This window comes from Barbatula barbatula (genome assembly GCF_947034865.1).
Source record: "Barbatula barbatula genome assembly, chromosome: 7".
Classification (NCBI taxonomy): domain Eukaryota; kingdom Metazoa; phylum Chordata; class Actinopteri; order Cypriniformes; family Nemacheilidae; genus Barbatula; species Barbatula barbatula.
The window spans coordinates 21,597,287-21,623,109 of record NC_136770.1 but is presented as its reverse complement, the minus strand read 5'-3'; the positions used below and the strand labels follow the sequence as shown (position 1 = coordinate 21,623,109).

Here is a 25,823-nt window from a genome sequence, read left to right as displayed (position 1 = left end):
ATGCACTAACTGGTATTAGACACATGGATATGTTGCACGAACCTTCTGGTCATTGACGGCTTCAATAAATGTGTGCCAAATGTTGGACTACAAAAGATGTGAAGATGCTGGTTCAATTTGCTGAGTTGTAATGTTGTTTATATTCGTTTGATAGTATTTATGACTGAAAGAATTCTGCAATGTGTTTGTAGGGCATTATGAATTAGTCATAATAAACCCACAAGACAATATATATTTAGCAATAAGTTAGATTAACTTAAATCCGTTTAGCGTAACAGCTCTGCACTTGCGTAATAATTGCATGTATTGCAATATAGTCTTTATATTTACCTGCATTAATGGTACAATAAAATATATATGCAACTGTATTATTATGGGCTAAACAGTAATCTTTCCAGTAACCACAAAACGCTTGACATTTATGTAATTTTATTGACATTTTTAAACATGGTGATATTAGATACACAGTGTAAAACTGTAGACCGAAATTAAAATGACCCATTGTTTATAGCATTAAAAACAATTCAACAAATAGAGCTTAAATCCTTTCTAATATTAGTAAACCAATTCAGTTGAACATCACTCATCCTGAAGAAAGATAACATTATGCGATGTGAAATCAAAGGCGACAGTCAGAGTGAAAGAAAATTACAAAAGGTTGAATTTCAAAAAGTTTCAGTTAATCTTAATATTTACATGACCATTAAAACTTGGACAAAAGCTGAGCGGACGGCAACGTTTTACCTGTAAATCAGAAAAATATCAAAACTCGAAGGACAGAATCAGCATTGTTTGATTCAAATTACAGAGCGAGCGTTTCGCTCTTCAATTCTGTCAAAGGGAAAAAAAACGTATGTACAGTAATACGGTTTAAATTCCCTCGTGGTCAGTCAAGAAAGAAACGTTAAAGCTATCTTAGATAAAATCTTCGTTAAAATTAACCCTCTGTAATCAAAAGCGTAACTACAGTTGGGTCCTCAACTACCTCTGATATGTTTGTCCTATTGTTAGTCTCATAAAAGTACAGTAAAAACAAAAGGCAACAGCAGCTTGGGTTCAAAGTGACTGTTGTCCAGAGCCACAATCGTACCCATAAAAAGAGGCAAATTACCAGAGATTTCCTATTTATGTCTCCCTGTACATGTTTGTTTATTTTCTGTTTCTGTGCAACTAATGTGATGGCTTCACCTCGATTTAAATGAAACGGTGTAGTATAATACCCTTATGTCTCCATCAATGATAAATAAATAGTTTTTCGTATGATACGCCTCTAGCATTACGAACCGTTCACATGACCCTACGACAAACATTTCTAAAGATATCCACCTTTGATAAATACACTTTAGTTCTGATAAACGTCTCACTTCTGACATTAGGTTTGTTTTAAGTGTGTTAATATATATATACACATAATACTGGCTTGCTCAGTGGTCTGGATATTGTTTATGGAACGCTCTATAACATGTACATCGTTCTGTCTCTCCACAAAAAATGTGTACTAAAAATGTGATTGTAGTGCAAGTTTAAAAAAAGAAACTTCTGTGCAGACCCCGTTCTGAGTCTTATTTAGCTACAAGTTATTAATGCCAGATATTTTTCTGCAAATAAACAATAATTTGTCATCGTGACTCTTAAAATAACTGAATCTATTTCGAGCAGCCTTGCCACATGATTCGTCTTTTTTCTTTCAATGATAAATACACCTCTCTCAGGGAGCCGAGCATCCCAACGTCACACAAAACCGCAAGTCTTGAAACAAACACTTTTGTGCCACACTGTCAAATTCAGTCCACGTCTCGGTGGTTTTATCTATTAAACCAACACCAGCTTATTGGACAGCTTTGAGGAAGACGACTGGTTAAGCACAGTGTGTTCCATTTAAAATACTCCCACCCAGAACTGCCTGTACCCGAGACATTAGACGATTTGCCACATTGCTTGTCGGAGTGAGCAGGTGCTCTAGATACGGAGTTGACTTATAAAGATGCTTATCCGAGAGACAATAACATAAAGAGTCTTTCCCAATTTGTGGGCACGAACGTGTAAAATCTTCTCGAGCTTCAGCCATTTCTCTACCCACGGCCAAGCTGTTCGCGCAACACATCCAAAAATGACATGACAATTGGGTCAACTAAAATAAACGGCGACACGTTTGCTATAAGCAAAGGCATTGTTTTTGATCAAGGGACACGATTTATGCGTTCTTAAAACACAACACAGATGTCGGAATCGATGTGCCATAACTGACTGCTAGACAAGGCACAGTGTCTTAAAGGGGAAGTCCCAAAACCTCAATTATACATTTTTCAGCCGTTTTATGAAACATTACACTAATCGTTTTTAAGACCACACTTTTTATCAAAAAAGAAAAGAATTACAATGGATTTGTGGAGATGGTACAGTTGTAATACCATGGCATAGTTTGACATGGTAATAATAATATAATTTCTTTAAAGACCATAATATATGTTTTTTTACACACTATGTATATGAATCTGCTCTCTTTCATCTCTCAGATCAGCGGCTGTATGTTGCTTCCTTTTTAAAGAAGACACAAACTCATGAAATGTCACTTTGGAAGACAAGCTTAGAGAAAAGTTGGTTATGCTTATCGAACTGACACAAAACCTCATAAAGTTTACTTAAGAGACAACAGGCCTATTCAGAAAACATTCATGATGGTTAAAATGTATTAACAAAATCGAATTCCCCTGCGTGTCATTTTTCCTTTTACTACTGATGCAACGTCACAGCTCATGATCAAGTTCGGACGGATCATCAAGTCACTGGCAGACCTTTCCAGACACCAGAAAACCAAACTAAACTGAGCATACAATATTTACACTGTCTTTACTGTATAAATAAAACATGTCCAACTAAAATGTTTTTTCCATACAGGAAAATAAAGTTATTGTATTACATGCAAAGTAAACATGTTAAGGCAAACGTATTTGTGATAATTAAAAGAAAATCCGTAAAGCCTTGCCAAAGTGAGCCTTGCCAAATCTACTATCTTAATGTACCGATTAAGATTCTACAAACCTTTAATATATGCCTGAAGCTTTATCAAGTTAATCCTAAAACATCAATAACACTTCAGCTCTTTGCAGTGTGCAATGTATTCAGTTCCACAGCAGATGAGAGGAGTTAATACAGTGGAGTCAAACACGCATTACTGTTTAACATCACAGTCATATCAATTAAAGCACTCAACAGACATTATGAGTAAAGTGTTAGACGGTTAACAACGAACACGTGAAATTGAAGTCACTTTAACGTAAGACGAACAGCATTTTATGTTCATTCTACGAGGACGGATGAACTGCTTCGAGATCATCTCCTGTACTGTAGGAAACTTTTTCGTATTCAGATGTGTTCAAATGTAACAATTAAATTAATAAATATTATTGAAATTTAGAAAAATGTATTTAAACACAAAACGTAAGGAACGGAAACGTTTTCGTATTCAGATGTGATCAAATGTAACAAATCAATTAATGCATATTGAAAAAATAAATGTAAACACAAAACGTTAAAGAGGGTGGGAATAACATAATGAATAGAAATCATAATTGGGTTTCATCCCAAAAAAAGCAATTTTAAGCGTTCTTCTTTTTGTCTCTATAACCCAAAGATTTCCCACAGAAGCTGTTAGAAGCGATTCGCCTATAAAAACATAATACGAATGCTGTCTGTAAACAAAATTCGATCAAAAAAGAGATCGTCCTTTGTAACAGACTGATAAAAACAGCAGAAGGAGAAAAATAGAAGCGCAGAACAGTACAGCGTAGGAGGAGGTATTAAGACTGCCCTAGTTATTACAAATCAAACGCTGCTCCTGCTTTGTGGAAATGAGTAGGCAGGTGTCAAAAGAAAGAAAAACTATCAAGCAAACAAACATTCAGATTGAAGTTAAAGTCAGTTGTTGTTATTTTCTTTTTCGAAATGCCTCCCAACCCACCCCTCTAAAAAAGTCTTCGAGTATTAGTGGTGAACCCTTCACCTCATGAATGAAAACGACTGCATGAATTCCTTGGTATTCTTTTCTATGGCCTTTCTACCTACTTTGTTTTTCAAGTCTTGTTTTTTTTTCATTTTTGTTCATTAATTTCTTAATACTTCAAAACATATACAAGTTTTTTCTGAGAACAAGTTGGATTCTTCCGTTGCCAAACCTGGAGCATTCGTTCTGTAACAATAATGTTGACTGAACGTTCACTGAAAACGTTGGGTTTTGCTCCTTGCCATCAATCCCAAAAGTTTCATCCCTCGGGCTCATGCTATAAAAAATTGCGATATTTGTATTTTAACGGTGTCTCAAATGGCGTTGATGCTCTTGCCTTGTCCTTTCAGCGTTCCGGGGCAAGTTTCAGAAAACAGGCACTGGTCACATATGCTTTCAGACCTCAGCATAGTAGCCCTCAGTTATGTTAGAGCGTTTGGGGTCCAAAACGCCCCCCGGTCTGTCATACCCACTCCTGCACCGGGTGTTTGTAGTAGGTGACGTGCTGTTGAACGTTTTTGTTCTTAAACTGGAAGATAGTGTATACAAGTACCAGAATGCACAGTGAGAGTATGCACGGGATGACCACGGCAATGGCGTTTACAGTGCTGGGTACGTCGTTGAGGGCCACCATGATGTCGACGTCGTTGTGCGGAAGGTGCCTGTCTTTGTTCTTTTCCATTTCAGACTGGTCGCAGCCCATCCAGTCTTTGATGATAGATTTTGGGTAACCTGGTTCCACGGTTAACTTCTGGTTATCAAACTTCCAGTAGTCCTTTCCTTTGTAGAAGTAGGTATAAACTAGAATGAGAGAGAAATGAAACAGGATATCAGGACAATTGCAATATGGTCAATTATTTAGTAATATTTTATAATCTGAAATCATATCATTTATAAAATAGAGTAATTTGAAGTTGAATATCGTCTCTGTCCTTTTGAAACCTTGTATGTCCAAATTCACTGCTTTTCAAGATAGGTTTCAGAAGGACAGCAGCAATATGATTACATGATAAAGTTTACAGAGAATACGCACAGCACCAAGATCATTTTGGATAATGTAAATAATAAGAAAATGCAGCTGACGAACTTAGAAATAAGTGATACATTTCTTTTTGAGCATGATGTAAACATAGATCATAGATTTAAGAGAAGAAACACTTCTCTAAAGTGTTAATGAAAGCAAATATTTGCATTTACATTCAGGCGGGGATGCATGACTTTCTAAAAAAAAAGCCTGATTCATATTCATGATCGCAAAAATATCCGCCCTTGTGAAGATTCAATGATGCGGTATTTCAAAAAATGTCCAGGGTTACACAATCCCACCGAGACCAGCGGACCAAATAAACACACACAAACGTAAAAACAGTAGCAACGCTCTCGACGGAAACCCCTGAGATTGTGATTGATGAAGTGCTCGACCTTCCTCTCCGGCTCCACTCCTCTCTAACTTTCTCTTTCAAAATCTGAGTGACAGAAAAATCATGAGCTACGTGCAGAGCAAACAGTCTGTGTAACTCTGCCGGCATCTCCATCTTGTGCCCTGGCCCCGCCGCGGCTCTGTTTTTGGGAGGTTATGACACGGCTAGCAGAAAATGTGATCGTTCTCTTGCTGGAGAACACACTGGAGATGAGGAATAAATCTGCAAGTTTATGCAGCCGCGGTAGAAATACACGACTCATGTGAGTTAACAATGACACCTGTGTGTTTAATGCTCGATCAGATTTTATCCAGCTATACATCAGAAAAGATAAGTTATGTTGGTGCTCAACAGAAAAAATATCACAGCATGGCATTAAAGCAAATATTTAACCATATTCAAAAGCAAGATTTATAGTTAAATTTAAGTATCAAATTACACCGTGTCTGCACCGGACGCGGCGTGAAAAAAGACAATAGAACGCATTACAACCCATTATAATAGTACATTTGGTCCACACAAAGTCTCAGATGTTTCTCTTAAAATTGATTTGGAGTAATATAAACAAATGAGACAATTGTTAAAATATAATAAGAATATGGAGGTGTAAAATGAATGTAGATTGTAAAAAATCTGGATTTGGGTAAATTTTATGAGTTCATATTGAGATCTTCAATAACATTTCAACTTCTGATTGCAGACTTGTACACAAATCTGAGTTCAGTTTGAGGCATTGAGATCTTATCTGATCTCTTGTGAGATGTCTCTCTCTTTTCCTCAGAAGAAACAACAAAGATATAAACAAAATAATTTTTTTCATTCATGTGCCCTCGGTTAAAATCTGAAAATGCACGTCCGTCATTTAGTGACAATCCATCTTAAATGATGTAAGGTAGATGGCTTTGGCAGGGCATCTGCTAACTCCTCCCCTTCAACTGTCAGTCTGCTCCAGTTCCATTTCAAAATGCAACGGCATCCAATCAAATCGCAGGGAATTTCTCATTCGAAATTCCGTTTCACTTGTAAATGCGTCAGAATACGGAAGTAAACATGATCGCAACTTTCGTTTCTGGGGGACTTTAATGCCATCATTATGTAACCTTGCATCATGATTGTGAAGCTAAATATGAATACACAGAAGTGTCGAGACACAGACAGTTCCCTTCCTTCAACCGCTGTGCCAAACCAGATCAAATAACCAGTGAGGAAGATTCAGAGCCAAACTGTTACTGTCAACACAACAATACTGCATCGACTGAGCCAAAAACATACCAATCGATTACTCTACAACTCTGACATTTACTACTATCAGCTACACAATAATGGACACCACCACACAAAACTAATATCATGTCTACACTACAAGATGTTCAAGGATTCTACATGTCTTAAACTTTGAAGCGATCAGTCCTATGAAATATCCATCGACCACATGGCCGTTTAAATATTAAATATTGATTGATTATTAAAACCATGACTCACATCCTTCGCGACTGATGAATGCCCCCTGTGGTCCCTCAGGGATGCCCCTCCACACGCTGATGGGTTTGGGGTAGCCTGGGTCAACGTTGCGTTTCTCCTCGTTGTAACGCCAGTACTGGTCACTTTTGAAGAAGTAGGTTTTGCCCACGGGTTCCCAGCGTAAGGCCGTGTCGATGCCATCACGGGGCAAAGAGCTGCCCATCTCTACCAGACTGTGGGGGTAACCGGGCTCCGCTGTAACCTCCTTGAAAATCCAGTATTTATCTCCTAGAAGGACGACAGGAGAAAAGAGTAGATGAGGTCATATTTGGAGTTTGTTGTTCTTATAACCATTGTATGTGTTCAAGTTTTTATTACCCGGCACATGTTTGCCAGTCTAATTTATGTAAAAAGCCATATAAAGCATAAAAATAAAACAAATAAAAGCTTTATGGTCACCATTAATAGTTTATATCATACTCATCATCAAAAAGATGCTGAGAAAGAAAAATCTATGAGGAATATTTGTGAAATATCTTTAATAAAAACACATCTATACTGAATAAATATTAATGTCTAGGGATGATAAAAGTCATTTTCGTTCGTAAACATTGAGGATCCCGGACACCGCACAAGGGTAAACGAATCGGTCAAATATGGATTATATATGAATTATCAGATGAATCAATCTAACAAGTCATATGAATCAATCACAAGTGATAAATTTCACTGTGCCCAACACAAATCAAAATATTTTGTTATAATGATCATGATTTATAAATCGACACGTTGGGTTCGCTGTAAATGTCCGTTTGACGTCATTTGATTTCAACACGAATAAAAGTACATAAAGTAACCTGTAATTGTATGTTTTAAACAAAGATGGCGATAGAGAGGCAAATGTTATGGATTGCAGCTTAATACAAGATTCGAGGACTTTCATTGTAAAACATTTCTCTTTCCATATTAAAACACGTTACCAAAAGTAACATTGTTTTTGTGTAGTATTTCTGTAAGTGTACGGTTGAAAACAAGTACCTATTGGTTTAAATGAATTAGGAATCAAATTGGGAATCTGAATCAGAACAGGAATAGTTATAATTCCTCTTGATTTCACCCTCAGATGTGAGCAGGACACTAGCGCTATAAATATATCACCCAGCTTCTCCTCGCGCAGCAAGACTGCGCTGGGCTAATTTAATGAGTGAGAGGAGTGAGAAAGAGCGCTTGAGAGGAAAAAGGCAAGAGATAAACAGACTTAATAATAATACAGCATTGAATCAACAAGGATTCCAGATCTAACGGGAGAGAAACAAATTCAGTCGTTCCCTGAAATGAACTTACACAGTCAGGCCTTTAATTCTCGTCGCATCTGTAGACATACAGTGTGCTTGTATTCTTCTTACTGTAGAAGGCTGACTAGTCTGTGGTTAAACTCATCCAGAACCAGCAGTTGTTTAATGGATATAGCTGCACTTTGCATTGTGGTTTAGGCCATATAGACGTTCAAATATCATTCAGGTACTTCAATTTAGAGCATAAAATCAAAGTTTTAGATGATAGTCTACATTTAGGATAAAATTATAAAATAACATTTAGCTTTAACAGTTTATATGGATACTTCTACCAAAAATGGAAATTCTGTCATCAATTACCTGCCTTCAAATTGTCCAAATCGGTATAAATGTCTTTGTTTGGATGAACACAGTTAAAGATATTGGGAAGAATGCTTTTATGACTCCCATAGTAGGAAAAATTACGTAATCAATTATTTTGTTCTGTTGAACACAAAAGAAGATATTTTGAAGGATGTTGGACAGTTCTGGGGCACTTTGGACTACCATTGTATTTTTTCCTACAATGGGAGCCAATGGGGGGGCAAAATCTACAGGTGATAAACATTCTTTCAAATAACTTTCTCTGCGTTCATCAGAACAAAGAAATGTATACAGAACAACAGGAAGTTGAAGACAAATATTCATTTTTTTGGTGAAGTATCCCTTTAAAGGGTTTGAATCGCATTGAACACAAAACTGAAAATGTATGCTTGAAGTCTCTTTGGATAAAAGGTGTAAATAAATGTACCGTAGAGAGAAGTCATCTCACCTTTAAAGAACACAAACTTCCCGTCGGATCTCTCGTAAGCAGCGTCAACGCGCGGAGGAAGACCCTTCCAGAACTGTTCAATGAGCATGGGATAGCCTTCCTGTACCTTGTTGTTTCGCAAACGCCAGAACCAGCGATCCTACGATGAAAAAAAGATCATCTGGATCAAGTTTATCCTTTTTTTTCTAATATTCTTTCAAAGAAGCAATACATATTACACTTCACCGGAGACTAATCTTCAAGTAAAACCTTTGTAGATAACACATTTATTAACTATCAAAAGTAACAGAAAAACACAGCAATTCACCTTAAAAACAAACATCTCCCGCCGAAAGAAGGCCACCGTGTTGTAATTGCCATCACAGATGTTGGGTTTGCCGTTACCGGAGGATGGGCGGTCTCCGGAGGGTGGGCGAGCAGGCCGGGACTGCCGGTCATGTTTTTTGTCTGAGGTGGAGTGTGTTCGGCGTGCAGGTAGTGTAGGAAGAGGACGTGTGGGCTCCAGCATGGCTGTGGGGATACCTGCAAAAACACATGTTACTTAACGGGACAGTTCACCCAAAAATGAAAATTCTGTCATGATTTACTCACCCCTTAATGTCATTTCAAAGATATTTTTGAAGAATGTTGGTAACCGAACAATTGTGGTACACATTCACTTCCATACAGCAGGCGTTAATGGGAGCCGGCACTGTTCAGTTACCAACTTTCTTCAAAATGTCTTCTTTTGTGTTTTGGGTGAGTAAATTATGGTGAGTAAATGATAGCAGAATTACAAATTTCGGTTCAACTATCCCTTTAATACCTAAACATTTCTTATGCAAACTGCCAGCAGTAAAAATGAAGAATTAAGAGCAGTGAGTTGTTTTCCTGTCAATATTCTTGTATGATTAATATAAATCAATATTAGGTTGCATTTGCAATGCAAGGTCTAATGCATATATCTCATATTTTTACACAAATCTGTTACGTCCTTTTTATTTACACAAATATGCATGCGAGCATTTGAATCAACTCTCTAGCGTCTTTTATTTTATACTATCATCATCCATCATTTTTGTCCGTTTAATATAATATAATAAAACTGGATTTAAGCTGTTGAAATAATTATAAAAAAAATGATAATAATACAACTGTACCATAGATTTTCTGGATGCCCTGAAGATCGTCCAGAGGCAGTTTGAAGTTGTGCGTGTCCATGTACTGGTAAAAGGGGGCCATGATGGCACTGGGGTCATTAGAATGTTCCAGACCTAAAGCATGGCCTAACTCATGAACCGCCACGAGAAAAAGGTCATTGCCTGAAAAATAAAAGTTAAATATCAACTGCACAGTTCAATCCATTCGGAGGACACTGTGCGTTTATGAATAAGTCAGTTAATGTAATTCCAACCAACATAGTCTGCCATGTGTGAGCCGAATGATGGAAGCAGCAGAATTTCATAAGCAAGGCCTGAGGCTCTGAATATGTCATGTGTAAATTAGTGCATTTTGTTAAAAACAGACCAGAATGATAATGGCTCTCATATATACTGTAACACCATCACGCGCTGAATCAGCGGAGAATAAAACGTTCACTCTGTTATTAAAGGCTGGAACTGGAATGCAGTGTTCCAGTAGCTTAATCTGTAAAGATGGGTTAGCAACATAAAGGCCATGGGTTCAATCCCATGGAGCACATATACTGCACTGTAAGATAATTCACAGTGTTGGTTGAACCATTCCTCTCCTCAATTGAATATGCATAGAAGCCTATAATAAAAATCAAAATATAAAAGGCACGTGAGGGGTGAATACTAACAATTGTGCATCCATTATCCCAACTTTTCCTCCAAAGCAAAACAACTCAGTAAACTGCATGTGAAAATCACTGCTTGTACCGAGACCCAGTGTACATGCAAAAGAACATCATGTACATTGGTTGTGAATCTGAGCTATTACCAAAACATGACTCAGTCGAGTCTCACATGTTTACATCTTTGTAAACAGAGACGTAACGCAATCACTCGAATCACAAAAAACCCTGACTTCGTGGTCTCGACTACATCTATAGTCTAAAGGCTGCTTTGCTTTGTATTTACTTTCTATAACTTGCCCTCTTCATCTCCCCTCGTGCACTATTGCTTTCCAATTTACCGGTCTAATTCATTCTTTGTCTCTTTCAAAATACCCAACAATGTATTATGAGCCCAGCGCACTCCTGTGATTTCATTTTAAATAAATGAAATATACAGCCCGGCACCATAAATACAGATATTGCTGAGAGGTAAAGCGGTTACTTTTGATCTGTATACACTAGGGTAGATATGGTTGTATAGAGATAAATGTATAAACTTGTACGTGAAATGTGTGTGTGTGTACGTGAAATGGGTACAGATTCTGTGATCTATAAAGCGTGCACTTAAACTGCTGACAATGCAGCACCCGGGCAAAGATAACAGGGTAAATATACACAGCGCACACAGGGCTGATGCTGGCGAAAAACCGTCCGAAGCTTCTTTTTTATTTCCCTTGCGGCACAGATGTTCCTCAGCTCTGCTCTGTTTTACCATCAGAGATCTGAATCCCAACTGATTTGCTTATACAGTATCTTGCCGTTTCCTCATTTAAATGTCTAAAAAACGATTTCTCCATCCCATTTATAAACAACCTATACCAACCAAACCCATCATATACACTGCAAAGAACTTTTACTGTTATTTTACAAATTTGTCACGTATTTGGAAATATTTACGATATTTGGACGATTGTCAAAAGTCAAAACACATCATAATATGATCATAACAGTATCACACTCACCATCATGATTGGCATTTCCCAGCGTCCAGGGCTCATCAGAGTCAAAGTGTGTGTCTCCGCCTATCCCGGGACCAGGGAAGTACGCGTGAGCTAAAAAACCTCCCTCTCCGTCGAAGGGGGAACTGTCACCATGGAAACCGGAGGCAAAGAAGATCATGATGTCGGCCTCTTTACCCTCATTTTTTATCTCAGAATAAGCCACTTCCTGGAAGGTCAACGGGGTCACGGTTTGCCAGACGTCAAAGGCCTGACGAATCGCCCTCTGAGTGTCTTTCTCACCCACCTTGGGGGTGAAATTATGTATGCTGGAAACAAGAAGAGTAGAGAGCATATAAATGAAAGATTAAATGCATATCTGATGAACCATCAATCCAAGAATACACAGCAGTATATAGACATGAAACACCTTAAATATACATACATGAACATTTACAATTCATTTCTTAAAACAGCAAGGCTTGAAATTTTCTGCTTTAAACATACTTCTCTATGACAACAGCCTTTACAGTTGCATTGATCTGTATGAATTAGCTCCCCGGTTAACCGAATTGAATGCGCACTTCTGTGTTGTTACATAAGAATTAATCTGCATCAAAAGTGTCCTTGAATATGGGGCAAAAAGTTAAACCAGGCCAAACACTTAAGGCACAAGCAGATGGCCGCATATGACACAGAACTGCAGGCACACGCAAGTGTTAAAATCACATTTAATTAACCAGCGACTGTAAACCAGACACAACCCTACATCAGAGGATAACTGGAATTAATAAAGCCTGAAAAAGGAACAAAGCAAACCAATGTTTGCATAATATCTAAACACTTTAATGTTAAGGCCAATAGGAATTAACTGTGAGCATTACACATCCCAGAATGCTTTTATTTTGGACTTCAAAGCCCCAACTTGACAAACAGTCAAAATTCATTTGATCTTAGACTTAGTGAAATGAAATAATTTTTTTAAGTTTGACTTTTTGCTTTGTTCGTGTTATATTAATGCAGCAAATTGTCATGTCAGACCATGTGTTTTATGTGGAGAAAGGGCATGGCATTGTTTTTTTTTAATGCAATGCTTTCTCTCTTCGTTGTCACACCATTTAGCTCCGGCCCCTTTTTTTGGTTTGCAAATTCTCATCTAGTGGTGAGGTTACGAATTCTCATCTAGTGGTGAGGTTACGAATTCTCATCTAGTGGTGAGGTTGCGAAATGCAACCAAAGGCTTATCCACCCCTCCCTTTCGAAGCACTTAGGTGGCTGACACAGGACTAAGATGACGTCAAGTTTTCTCTTCTTTGCCGAAGGAGATAACGTTATTACGAAACGCGCTCTATAGAGCAGTTTGTCCGTTTAAGTTCTGTAGAAACAAAATGGCCATTTACATGTAAGGGAATCGCAGTGTATGTAGATAGAAAAAGCTCATTCTAAGGGAAGAAGAACACAAAGGTCTTTATACACATCTGAAGACATAGTTATGTATTGCATTTCTGTCAATAGATCCTCCAAATAAAAATACACATTGGAGCTTTACAATTGGAAAGATTGCATACGTTTCATGTATTTCGAAACGAATATGTGTGAATGTAATATGCTGAGCTGTACCAAATAGAAACACAAAAATTGTGATGCCCTTTATGTCTGGATGCTTAAACAAAGATATTCCACTGTCAGCTTTGGCACTGTCAGCTTTGCTGAAACCACTCTTCACCTTTAAAGAATAAAGGGAAGCTACTCAAGATAGCTTCAGCCAGACGCCTAATGGGCCCTCCATTACAGATAATCAAATCACGCGAGGTGCAGTTAGTTACAGGCATATGGAGTTTTTGGAACGCTTCCCTGTGATAGCCTACATTCCTCATTGATCTATAATGAGTAAATGTAGTTTTTGAAGGATCTTCTGCCTCACACAATCAAGTAAAGCATTCAGTAACTCTATCTATCTAGATGGGCACTTTACCTGTACGTAATCTTTTTGTCCCTCCATTTTTGTCCGGTGAGGGCATAGCGTTTATTTCTCCTACGGCGGCTGATGTGAGGATGGTCGGGAACACCACAGCGAGGTTTTCTCATCCACCTTAAAGAGATGATAACAATAAGCGACAACAAATCCCACAGTTCATAGTGATGCTGTGATATGCAGTTTTCATATATATTAGTAGAAAAAATCAGCCAAACAGTAGCTAGCCTTTACTAGCGTGCAGAATAAATACAGTTCTGTAAATCAACAGTAATATTTAGTACAACGTTAAAGTGTTGCATGTTTTCATTAATATACTATCGTACGATATATGCTATATACTTTAAATACAGTTTACGGTTATGTGACCGTAGTTAAAATTACATGTAGCATTTAAAAGAACGCAGTCTCAAAAACACAATATCATCATCACCAATTACTTGAAATTTAACATATATGGACATCATTTTTACAGCAATCTACAAGTACTTGTCGTATACAGAAGGGATTTACTTACTCGATGGTGGTTTGGTCAAGGACCCCTGTCACTGGAATGCCATAAAACCGCTGCATGGCAGCGACCGCCGACTGCATGGCTTTCTCCGATCGCAGGTCCGATGTTCGGATGTCATGAGGGAGCAGGTAGCCATAGTTCTTCAGCCACGTCTGAGTAGAGATGAAGAGAGATCATCTCATGAAGAGCCCCACAGCTAATTTTAGAGTGTATGAATTATAGAATGAATTTTTAAGAATGTTTCTCACATAGAGTAGGTATGGATTTATTATATCAGTCAATTCTACATGCATTTCTGTTTTTAACATACCGCCGCAGACAAATTATGAAACCATTCCACATTTTCATTTAATCAGCATTTCTGATGTGGCCATTCCAGTCCAGTGTGTGTGGAAACATTATCTCATAAAAAAATAATTTTGAATTTTTCCGAAATACAAGCACAAATATTACTGTTGTGTTGCTAAAAGTTGTTCACGCCCTCTTATCATTTCAAACCTGTATGACTTTCCGCAGAACAAAAAATAAGTTTCTCTGAAAAATATTGGTAACGAAACACACAGCCCCCCATTCACTTCTGTTGTAACCAACGCAAGTGAATGGGGGGCTTTTAATAACATTCTTCCAAATATCTTCTTTTGTGTTCTGCGGTTGAAAGAGCGTCATACAGGTTTGAAATGACAAGAGGGCGTGTGTAAATGATGACACCGTTTTCATTTTCAAGGTGAACTACTCCTTTAAAAGTGAATATGAACTTGTTTTCTTTGCAGTATTTGAGGTCTGAAAAAATACAGAGCATCCTTTCTGTTATTTTGACACGTTTCTCCAGTTTAAATTTCTTTCAAATAGAAACTATATTTTTATTTGATATTTGGGAGGAATAGTGTTAGTGGTTCACAGAATGAAACAAAGTGATAATTTTACCTAAACACATACCTACAAATAGTAAACTCAGAAATACTAAAAAGAATGTAAAAAGGGTCTCTTAAATTTTTCCGCGGCTATATATCGTGACATATATAAGACATCTTAATAAAAGAACAAGGGGAATCACACACAAACTAATCCACCTAATGCATACACCTTGGTTCTCTCAGTTTCTTAGCTCATGCTCCTTGATCTGTACGCGTTTAAGAACATAAAAATAAACGCTAACGAACTTATATAGAACGTTCCAATCCTCATTCCCATCATCTCGGTGTTCTCGGCTTTCATCTCTCCCTACGGACCTCCACAGCGGAGAAGCAGTAAGCAAAGCCCTCATTTCAAAGCAAAGCACACGAGGAGAGGAGCTCTTTAATTGAGCTCATGACTTGGGGTCCATTTTCAACATGAATATTTTACCGGAGTTGCTGGCCTTTTTCTTCACAGCGTGAAGCAAGAGCCATCAGAAACGCTTGGGTCACTGCATTAAACCATCGAAATTGATCTATACACTGTACCTGAGAGGTTGACCTGTAAAGTGTATTACAATAAAGATTTGTTCTTTCTTAATAGGACCTGTAATATAGAGTGCATTCATAACAACGAATATTACCAAAAATAACATTTAGGTCAAGTGACTAATACAAATAAATCAACAGAAACAAAAAAATACTGTGAAGCTGTATTTAAATGTTAAAATATAAAAGTATTTACAGCTCATTTACTAATTCTAAACCATCTTTGTTTATCAATGTGCATCTATTATCGAGTCTATAATGGTACCATCATTTTGCATATTCATTCAAAATGCTGAAAAGCAACTTCACATTGCACAGACTCTTCTTTGACACAACTGGCTCAGCCTCCATGGTAACAGCAGTGCTGCACGGCCTCCTGGGAAATCGTAGCCATTAAATAATTCACCAACGCTGTTACTGGTGCGTCATTATAGAATCGCATACAGCGAATTCTGAAACCAACGCTAGCTCTAACAATACAAAATCTCATCCGATCGGAGAAAGAGGACGGGTAAAGACTTTGAAAAATCTGACATCTGAAGAACACAAAAGAGGGAGAGAGTACAGCTCCATGAGTAATAAGCTTTGTTCAGCCTGCTGTCTATTTTTGATCTGGCACTTCAGTGCAATTCAGTTTAAAGTCTGACATTTACATTTGTCGTGAACTGTTTTTTTAATTAACCTTGCATTGACTTTATAAAGAATCTACTGCAGAGTATGATAAGTAACAGCAGCTATTAAAGAGATAGTTCATCCCGAAATTTAAATGCGAACATTTTTTACTCACCCCTTTGTCATTTCAAACCTGTATGACTTTCTTTCTTCAACACAAAAGAAGATATGTTGAAGAATGCTGGTAAACAAAACTGTTTACTGTTTACTATTACATGTACACAAAACCATGTCAATGTCAACGGTTTTCGTTATCAACATTCTTCAAAATATCTTCTTTTGTGTTCTGAGGAAAAAAACTCATACAGCTTTGGAATTACATGATGGTGTATAAACGATAAAAGAATGTTTATTTTGGGTGAACTATCCCTTTAGTATAAAGTATTTGTTTTAAGAAATTACGATGAATAACCTTTAACAATGAAGTCTATACTAATAATTGAACATTCATATAATACTGGCCTCTACATCTTTTTATATTTCTGTAGAATATATTTTATTATATTAAAATATTTTTAATTATTTATTTATGTACGAAAATGTATGGACATATAACAACAAACATGAAAAATCCTCTCTTCACTTCTGTGATTGAGCTACACATCAGATATTTTAACACACATTTGGATTTAAATGCGAAATTGACATTTTTTATACTGTAGCCACTTGCTGAAATAATAACATGATTGTTTTTTTTTATTATTGACACAGTTGATGTTTTTACATTTTTCACTCGTCTTTTCAACAGGCATTTGTGCAATTTACAAAACTTTAACTGAGCCAATAAAAAAATACAGGGAATAATTCTGTAAAGAATAAAACAAACTTACAAAAAATGTTGCTTTTAAAATAACAGCACAGTTATACTGTACAGCACACATGATGCACTATAGTCAGTAAACAGAAAACTAGTATTCATTACCATAAATAGCTCAGGACTTCTTTCTTTGCACAGCTGTTCCTGAAACTTGAAATCCTTTCCCTGCCAGGTGGCACAAAGAGATGATATTCTACCTCACGAGCAGCATCCAGTAACGTTTGTTTAGACGATCTTTGCTGCCAAAACAAAGACAGATCTGACGGTTTTAGGCTTATTTGTGTTTAGAAACTCACCCAAGTGATTGGGATTTATAGTAACTAAGCATACACTTATATTCTTTTATGGAAAATTGATTATTTAAACTGTGAGGGATATATTCCTTTAAAGGTGCTGTGTGTAATTTTTTGGACTATCTATTGACAGAAATGCAATATAATATACATACTTGTGTCTTCAGAGGTGTATAAAGACCTTTCATAATGAAGCGTTATGTTTTTATTACCTTAGAATGAGCTTTTTCTATCTACATAAACCGCGGGTCCACTTGCATGGAATTGCCGATGTTGTTAAACGGACCAACTGCTCAACAAAGCGCGTAAATATGTTATCTCCTTCGTCAACGAAGCTAAAACGTGACGGCATCTTTGCCCTGTGTCAGCCTCCTTAGTATTTCAAAAAGGAGAAGGGGTGGAGTGAGCCATTGGTTGCAATTCCTATCCTCACAGCTAGATGCCGCTAAAAACATACACTGGACCTTTAAGTCTTAACATAATATCGTCTGTTTTGGCTTAATGCTAATGGCACCCACAATGACATGCTACATAAAATGTATACACAAAAGAGGTTAAGAAGTCCGCGTGAGTCCAATTACATTGGACAGCCCTGCTGAAACAGCACAATCTTTTCCCATGAGCCTGTCCAGATCTCAAATAGCGCTGGCTTATTACCTCATCTTGATATCTGCTGAAATGTAATCTGGGTAAGGTTTCACATGTTATACATCAAATAAACAACCCCACTCTCTGCTGAGTGCTGACAGATCAAATCAACCATCAATCTAGTTCCAGAAATGTAAGAAAGATGCCACTCATAACCTTTAGTGCTCCTGCACCTCAATTGGCCAAACAACACCAATGTCATGGGTTCATTTCCCAAACAACCTGTGAATTTGATAAATGCTCAATTACACTGTAAATTTGATATGCATAACAACATCTGTCAAATGCATTTAAAATGTAATATTGAACCATAAAACATCTTCAGTAAAGGTGTGTTTCAAAACATACAGAACATAAAGTATGAAATGACTGTTTATATATATTAATATAAATATAATATTTCTCTTTAATATGCAATTAAAATCATGTAATGTGCATTACCAAGCGTGCAAAAACCTGGTATTTAAAAATTATTGCTGGCACTAAAGATTGTGATCACAGCCAATTGGCCGGTGGAAAAACAAGATGCTCAGACCATGTGATGTGGTGCGTTATAGAAGATGTTTAGCCTGCCTTCGTGCAGACAGTGTGTATTTTGTAAGCATTGATCAGGTGCTGTATGGCTTTTTTTATTTTGTGCTTCTCATTTCACATCATCACTGAAATCAATAAATGTCTGGATACCGACAACGAAAAGTGGATGTCTGAGTAAGGCTTGTGCCATTTACCTGTTCTATTTGGATTGTTCTATAAAAGGTACGGCTGTGCAATTAATCGAAAAACAAATCGTAATCGTCAATTTTGGCCTTCAGCGATTGAAAAAAGGAATTCATCGAGGTAAAACTATTTTTGTGCCACATTTCGTTTGCAAGAAACCTTTTTTGTGGTATAAATCCAAATCCAATTTTTTTTATTTTCTATTTTGTAGTCGTATCAAATAATCAGCATCTTAATATTGGCCGAGAATAATTGGGATCATGATTTTTGTTATAATCGAGCAGCCCTAGATAGTTTAGACAAAAATTTTAATTTAGTCATTTCAAACCTGCATGTTTTTCTTCTGCAGAAAGATTATATTTTGAAGAATCTTGGTAAACATAAACTATTGGTCAGCATTCACTTCTATTATATGGACACAAAGCCATGTCACCAAATGGTTGGTCACCAAACAACATCGACCCCCATTGACATCCATGGTATGGATGGACACAAAACCACATTTCTCAAAATATCTTCTTTTGTGTTCAACAGAATAAAGAGTCATATAAAGTTTCCTATGCTTTGTCAAAATATATACACGCAGTGGTGCTTAAACACACAACGGTAGGTAGAACAACGTTGAGTCTGGATCAAATATGTCCCAATCTTTTACCGTACCCAAAATAAAAACAACAACACGACGTCAAGGAAATCAACAGATATGCAGCAAATAAAAGCGACACAAAAGACAGTCGCAGTGAGACAAACAGAGCAAGACGGAGAAAGACAGGGAGGGCGATGGAGAGAGGCAGAAAACGAGAGCGTACAGTAGATGCTGGAGTGGGGGAGGGGAATGAAGGAGAGATGCTCGCACAAAGACTCAAAGGAGAGATGCTGTTTGTGCCTGTATCCTTTATAGCCAGACAAAAGAAGAACACAGATGAACGCTTTCAAAACCACAACGATTAGCATCATAACATGACCGTGACTGTCCTGAATTCATTGTTAGCTTTGCAGCTGATACGAGTAACCAAAGGTAGCCACCAGGAACAACAACCGTTAAAATAATTCCAAGCATTTCCCAGATAAACATGTCAACAGGATGTGATGTTTTGTTTTAAAAAATGTACTTAAAGGGATAATAAACCATCAAATAAAACGTCCGTCGTCATCTATTAACCCTCATGACATTTTTATGACTCTTGGGTAGAACACAAAAGAAGGTATTTTGAGAAATGGCTCTGTGGTTTTGTGTCCGTACAATGGAAGTCAATGGGGACCAGTGTGGTTTGGTTTCCAACGTTCTTCAAAAGATCTTCTTTTGTGTTCTGCAGTAGAAAGGAAGTCATTCAGATTTGTATTGAGGGTGATAAAATGATGAATACATTTTCCGTGTTTACAATATTTGTGTAAATAAGTGAGGTATTCAGTGGCCATGTGTGACTATTTCACAGTTATTATGTAAATAAATGAGGATTTCTATGGCCTTGTGCCTTTTTTCCTCGTACGTTTAATTTCTCCCTCAGCATGTGGCATCTTAAGGAGACACATTCAGGCCAAATTAGACTTTTATATGAGGCAACCGTGTCATCCATCCTTATTTAGATCCCAGAGTCAAAGAGAACTGCTTTTATCTCACCCAGCGTGATCTTTCACTGCTATGTACTGTATATGAAATGTGTTTCAAGCACAGATGAAGGTTTGTACATTTGGATGTCAAATGAAAGCTACAGTATTCACGGTATCTACAAGACAAAGACTTTATACTAGAGATGCGCCGATATATCGGCCATTAATCTGTATCGGTCGATAGAAGCAATGCATTGAATTTGTATATAGAAAATGTAAAAATAATCACCAACCTGATTTTCAATATTAATAGTCATTATCATTATGAATAGTCAATATGAATTAATAACATTGAGAAAGCTTAGAAATGTTAATTTAATCTTCAGAATCGGTTTAGGCACATATCACTATGAAAAGTCGGGTATGAATTTTGACGTTTACTTGCCCTTAAGGAATATTTTATTTTGATATAATAACGATAAGGTCGAGCTCTCTTACTTCAGCTTTCATTATTAAAAATGGAGGGCTTTTTATATTATTCTGGGACAAAGTGACATGAAACAGAGAGGGGGGTAACAAGTATTATAATGAAGTTACACACAAAAAGTAACATATTAGCTATAACATGCAATCGTAAATGCTGTTTAACACAACACATGCTAAATAGGCTATATACGAATCGCATGTGCTTGTACACACATAAACGTTTGAGCCTTAGTCTTCTGCGCATGTGCAGATGGCAGAAAGTTAGCAAAAAACTAAGCGCGCCCGTTGAGAAAGATATGATTGGTCAGTTTTACTGTCACTCAAAATGAATCTCTCTCCTTGATTTACTATTGTACTGTCAGCCGAATGTTAATTGAAGGCACCCGACTTCTTGCAGCATGCGCAGACAGCGTATGACATCCCAGAACTGCGACTCCTCCTTGATCTAGAATTAATTTCGTCTTTCGAGTCTGCATCGATCCAGAAAGTCAAATATACATATTGGGAAAATCGTGCGAATCATTTATTGAAAATAATATTTTAAAGTTCTTAAATATTATTTTTAAAGATAGTTAAGGTCATCACAGTTTGCTACTGGATAAACATATACTGTTACCACATGAGCAAGCGAGTGTAATCATATTATTTTATCGACAAAAATAAAGATGTTCTGAAGAAAATATTTGAGAAACTTTTAAGAAACGTTTGAGAATCGCACTTACGAACATCTAATAAACTTTCATTTACCGTTGTGTGCAATTTTTAAAGAATATCACGATAAACATGCTAATGCACCAGAGAGCAAGAAAAACAAGGTTTAAAATAAAACAACATAAACAAAAGATTTCTGTTTAGCACAAATCCACTGGGGACTGAAGGAGTTGCTCAGCACACTCCAGAGGCTTTGAAGATATTCTTACAAGGTTTTACCGTCAGAGATGCAAAATTAGGCCAAGTAAATATGACATATTTATATCTACACAGCCAAAGACTGTAGCATATGGTTGTTTGATATGATATATATTTATATAAAGTACATGGTATGCATTAGATCCTTCAACAGACACAGAGGCTTTATACAATCGTGATAAACAAAGATGTCAGACATTGAATGTATAAATATAGACCGACCTGCTAACCAACAGTCCCAACAAATTTAGCGTTTAAATCTATAATGATGATGTAAAATACGAGATATGTTGAGAAATGTTTTGGATCTTTACGTCCATACAATGGAATTCTATAGGTACCAGTGTTATTTGGTTACCGACGTTCTTTAAAAACACCTCCTTTGTGTTCCAAAGACAAAAGAAAGTCGTACAAGTTTGGAATGGCATGAGGGTAAAATAATCCCGAAAATCTTCCTTTTTTTCGTTCCAATGGGTGAGTCACGTATACATACAGAATACAACCACTGAGCGTTTATATTCAAATCCAACAAATTGTTGGGGTGAAATTAAACTCTCAGATGGAAAGAACAGTCTCAACACACTGGGTGCAACTTCCCAGACGCTAGAACTCACAGGTGAAGAGGTTTCACATCTCCAGGGGCCCAGACATGGAAGGAGAAATCAATCGATGGTTCGGGGAAAGCACTGAATCAGATTTGAAATCCTGCACGACTCTGCGGGCTAATCTAGCAAAACCACCAAATGACCAGAAAGCTCCACTATGGCTTTTATTAGCAGTCCATCATGAGAATGACGGTAATGATTACAGAACAAAAGGAAAATGGGTCAGTACTTGGGCTTGTAAGAACCCCAGAAATACTCTGTTTTGAATTCTCTGCCATCATGGTAGACTAGAATTAGATGCACCACGTCGTAAATAATGGTAAATAAATTGTCCTGACTTGTTCCATTTAGCTCCTTTTTTTCAAAAGTGCACTCCTACAATGTGAGAAGCTATGTGCGTCCATATCAAAATACTACAATTAAACATGGATTTAAACATTTTCTTAATAAAATGTCAGTATTAGTAAAGCCAATACGAAGATGACTTTGTTTTTCTGGGGGTGGGGCGGTTTGTCAGGCACTAAATATGTTTTGAGGGATTGTTAACTGTAAATCTGAGCATTTAGAAAACTAGTAGTTGGAGTTGAACACTTTGCGATAATGAAATTGCCACTTGCTTTAGTTTGATGAACATGTCGTAATAAAGACTTTGAATCAACCACCTTCTCTATGGCCTACGAAGACAAGAGCCAACAGCTGTCATCCATTGATGAGCAAGTGTCATATGGCCTGCTATAAGCATATCACCGTCATTCCAAGTCATTCGCACCATGTCGATGAAACATTTATGAAAGTTGGCTGAAACAAATCTAAAACAGCACTCAAATAACACTATTTAAAAAGTCGCATTTAAACTTACAGTATATAACAAGTGCAAGAGTTACATATTAAAAAGTCTTTTGTTTTGGCTGTGCCCTGGCACTACAGTGAGACAAAATATCATCAAGTCAGCTATGAGGCAACAATCCACAGCGAGTATAAACTGTAGCCTACTCACTGCATGACTCACGAGGCAGAACAGAATGGTCCGAGACGACTGGTTTGAATAGAACAAGACAGAAGAGCTGGCAAAAGAAAAGGACCATCATCCTCCCCAGCTGCCATTATCATTTTTCTCATTAGGAGCTCCACCCGGATCCTTATCGTTAACCCGCTCCAATAAAGGAACATGTGTGTGGCTGGACACTGAAATCAAGACTAGTAATCCAGATTATATTCTCATGATTGTTTAAGGTTCGCTTCATTCAAACCGAATTGAACAACTACAAATGAAACATGTTTAAATCTCCTCGCAAGCCACCATTGCTTCGGTGATGATGACTGATGCGATTATTAATGTTATTTGGTGAAGCAGAATGCGATGAAGATATAATCGATATAATGTAGTAAAATCCGACATTGTAATCTTAAAAGATTACGATCTGAGAACAGAATCTGCAGTTAACGGGATCATCAAGACGAGATGGCGAGATTAGTTTTGACGGGATGTTGAAATTGAAACCGTTTTTGTCTCCATTTTCAATCTCCAGCAAGCAACATTGCTGAAAACTGTGAGGAGCATGTATGTTGTTGTCTATTGTACTGTAAAAACTGGGTCACAGAGCTGGCAATAGCTCGTCTTTATTATTTCAGTTACTGTAAAAATATCACACCTTTACCGCTGGGTTGTTCACAATTTTGTGCAGATGTAACTACTGACTTTCAATGTTTCTTATTTTTTATGATGTAATATACATTACAATATTTGCATTTAGCTATTATGTAAAACCATACTGAGGATTTTTTGCATTCTTTTACATTAAACCCACTTGCTATAGGTCACTCTCATGAATGAAACAAAGAGATGGGGTTGGGGGGGCATTACACATCCTGGCATTAGACCGAAGGAGGACCATGACCATCATCGAAATGTACATACATCTATTGTGTCTTTCTGCTAAACCACCTAAAAGACGAAGGTTTTGAGTAAGATAAACACATCTCTATATATTAACTGTTTATATTTAGGCTCACTGTACATATTATGTTCTAAATCGGCAAGATACCTATTGAGTGACTAACCACTGCCACAACAAAGCTGAATCCAGAACTGTTCTGGTGAGCGTTTGCATCTCTACTCAAAAGCATCCCAGCCTATCACATCAATAATGGAGGAACCTATATTTGGAACACACAAAAGCATTAACTCTACGTCAAGGCAAAAGCATTATGTGGCTATAAATACAAGCTATATAGAGATGGGATAATAGTATCGTTAATCACATATTTGAAGGTCTTTGACAAAAATGATTTGAACTGAATCTCTTTGTCCCGTTTGTGTGTTTTAAACATTCAAAATCATCTACGCTGGCATTGTGAAAGCATGTTGCCTACAGCAGAGACAAAAGATATATAGGGTATAATATGGAGATGCATGTGAAGTGAGTGGCGCAATGAAATTATCCAATTACTGGCAACCTGATAATGGCTTCAGTGTGCTGTATTTCCTGGAAGAGCTCATATCAAACACTTAATGTCTGTCTGGAGCCCAATGTGAGGCAAAATGGAGCAGAGAAAGAATAACAATTCTTCGGATGACATGTGGATGGTTGGGCTGCATTGTTATTGTTGCAGCTGCAGCTTTATATTTTTATTTTGTAAATATAATATATAATAATTTAATATATCATATTTCTTAATATACAGTTGTTTTCAAAATATTATTACTATTTTGTATTATGGCATGTTAAAATACCGCAAGTGTGTTAATTGGCTACTTTTTAAAAGGATTAGACAAATATTTTATATAAATAGAAAATGTGCATTGCTTGTTTTTATATTAAATACAAATTTTCATCGCGTAACCCTTATTTAACACTTGACCCACATCTGAAGCATTTTAATGTATTCTAGCAAGCATTACCTACCCCAAACCAGCGCGTAAAGATGAACCTGGGCTATAATGTGTCCACATATTGACGCTGAATGAAACACAGTTTTTTGCGCTGCCAGCAGAGCACAGCATGTTGGGCATCTCATCTCTCCACCTACCTCAACAATAAACGTTCTCTCTTCTCCACAGACAGACACGACCCAGAAGAGGATGTGGAAATAGCATGTTTTCCAACAGAACCCCGGGAGCCCCGTCTTTCTCCTCCTGGCTCCCACCCCCGCCATGGCCGTCCCCAAATTCCCCCCACTGTCCGCCGTTGATTTCCAGGCTTGTGTCCCGTGTCTTTATAATTTAAGCAAAGAACGAAGCTCCTATATTCCTGAATACTGCACTCTCCAAAAGTCGAGTCTTAAATGCACAATGGCATATTTGCGCTCCGTTCGGATGATGCTGCGCTTCTGATGCTCTCGAGCGAATGCTGCACCTTGTGCGCTCGCATCCCCGCGCGCTCGCGCTGTATCGTTCGGAGCTATGATGGAGAGAAGCGGCTCGTTTG

At 37.3% G+C, this 25,823-nt stretch overlaps 1 protein-coding gene across 1 annotated transcript; it reads right to left on the bottom strand.

Annotated features, from left to right (window-relative positions):
* Nucleotides 1-4,102: 4,102 nt before the first annotated feature.
* On the bottom strand, nucleotides 4,103-25,744 carry mmp24 (matrix metallopeptidase 24). The gene is made up of 9 exons (XM_079459946.1): nucleotides 25,426-25,744; nucleotides 14,259-14,407; nucleotides 13,742-13,858; nucleotides 11,791-12,095; nucleotides 10,131-10,292; nucleotides 9,299-9,513; nucleotides 8,992-9,130; nucleotides 6,907-7,173; nucleotides 4,103-4,804 (listed from the first exon to the last, which is right to left on the bottom strand). The coding sequence occupies exons 1-9, from the start codon at nucleotides 25,549-25,551 to the stop codon at nucleotides 4,467-4,469; spliced, it is 1,818 nt and encodes a 605-aa protein (XP_079316072.1). The 5' UTR covers nucleotides 25,552-25,744; the 3' UTR covers nucleotides 4,103-4,466.
* Between the last annotated feature and the right edge of the window lie 79 nt (nucleotides 25,745-25,823).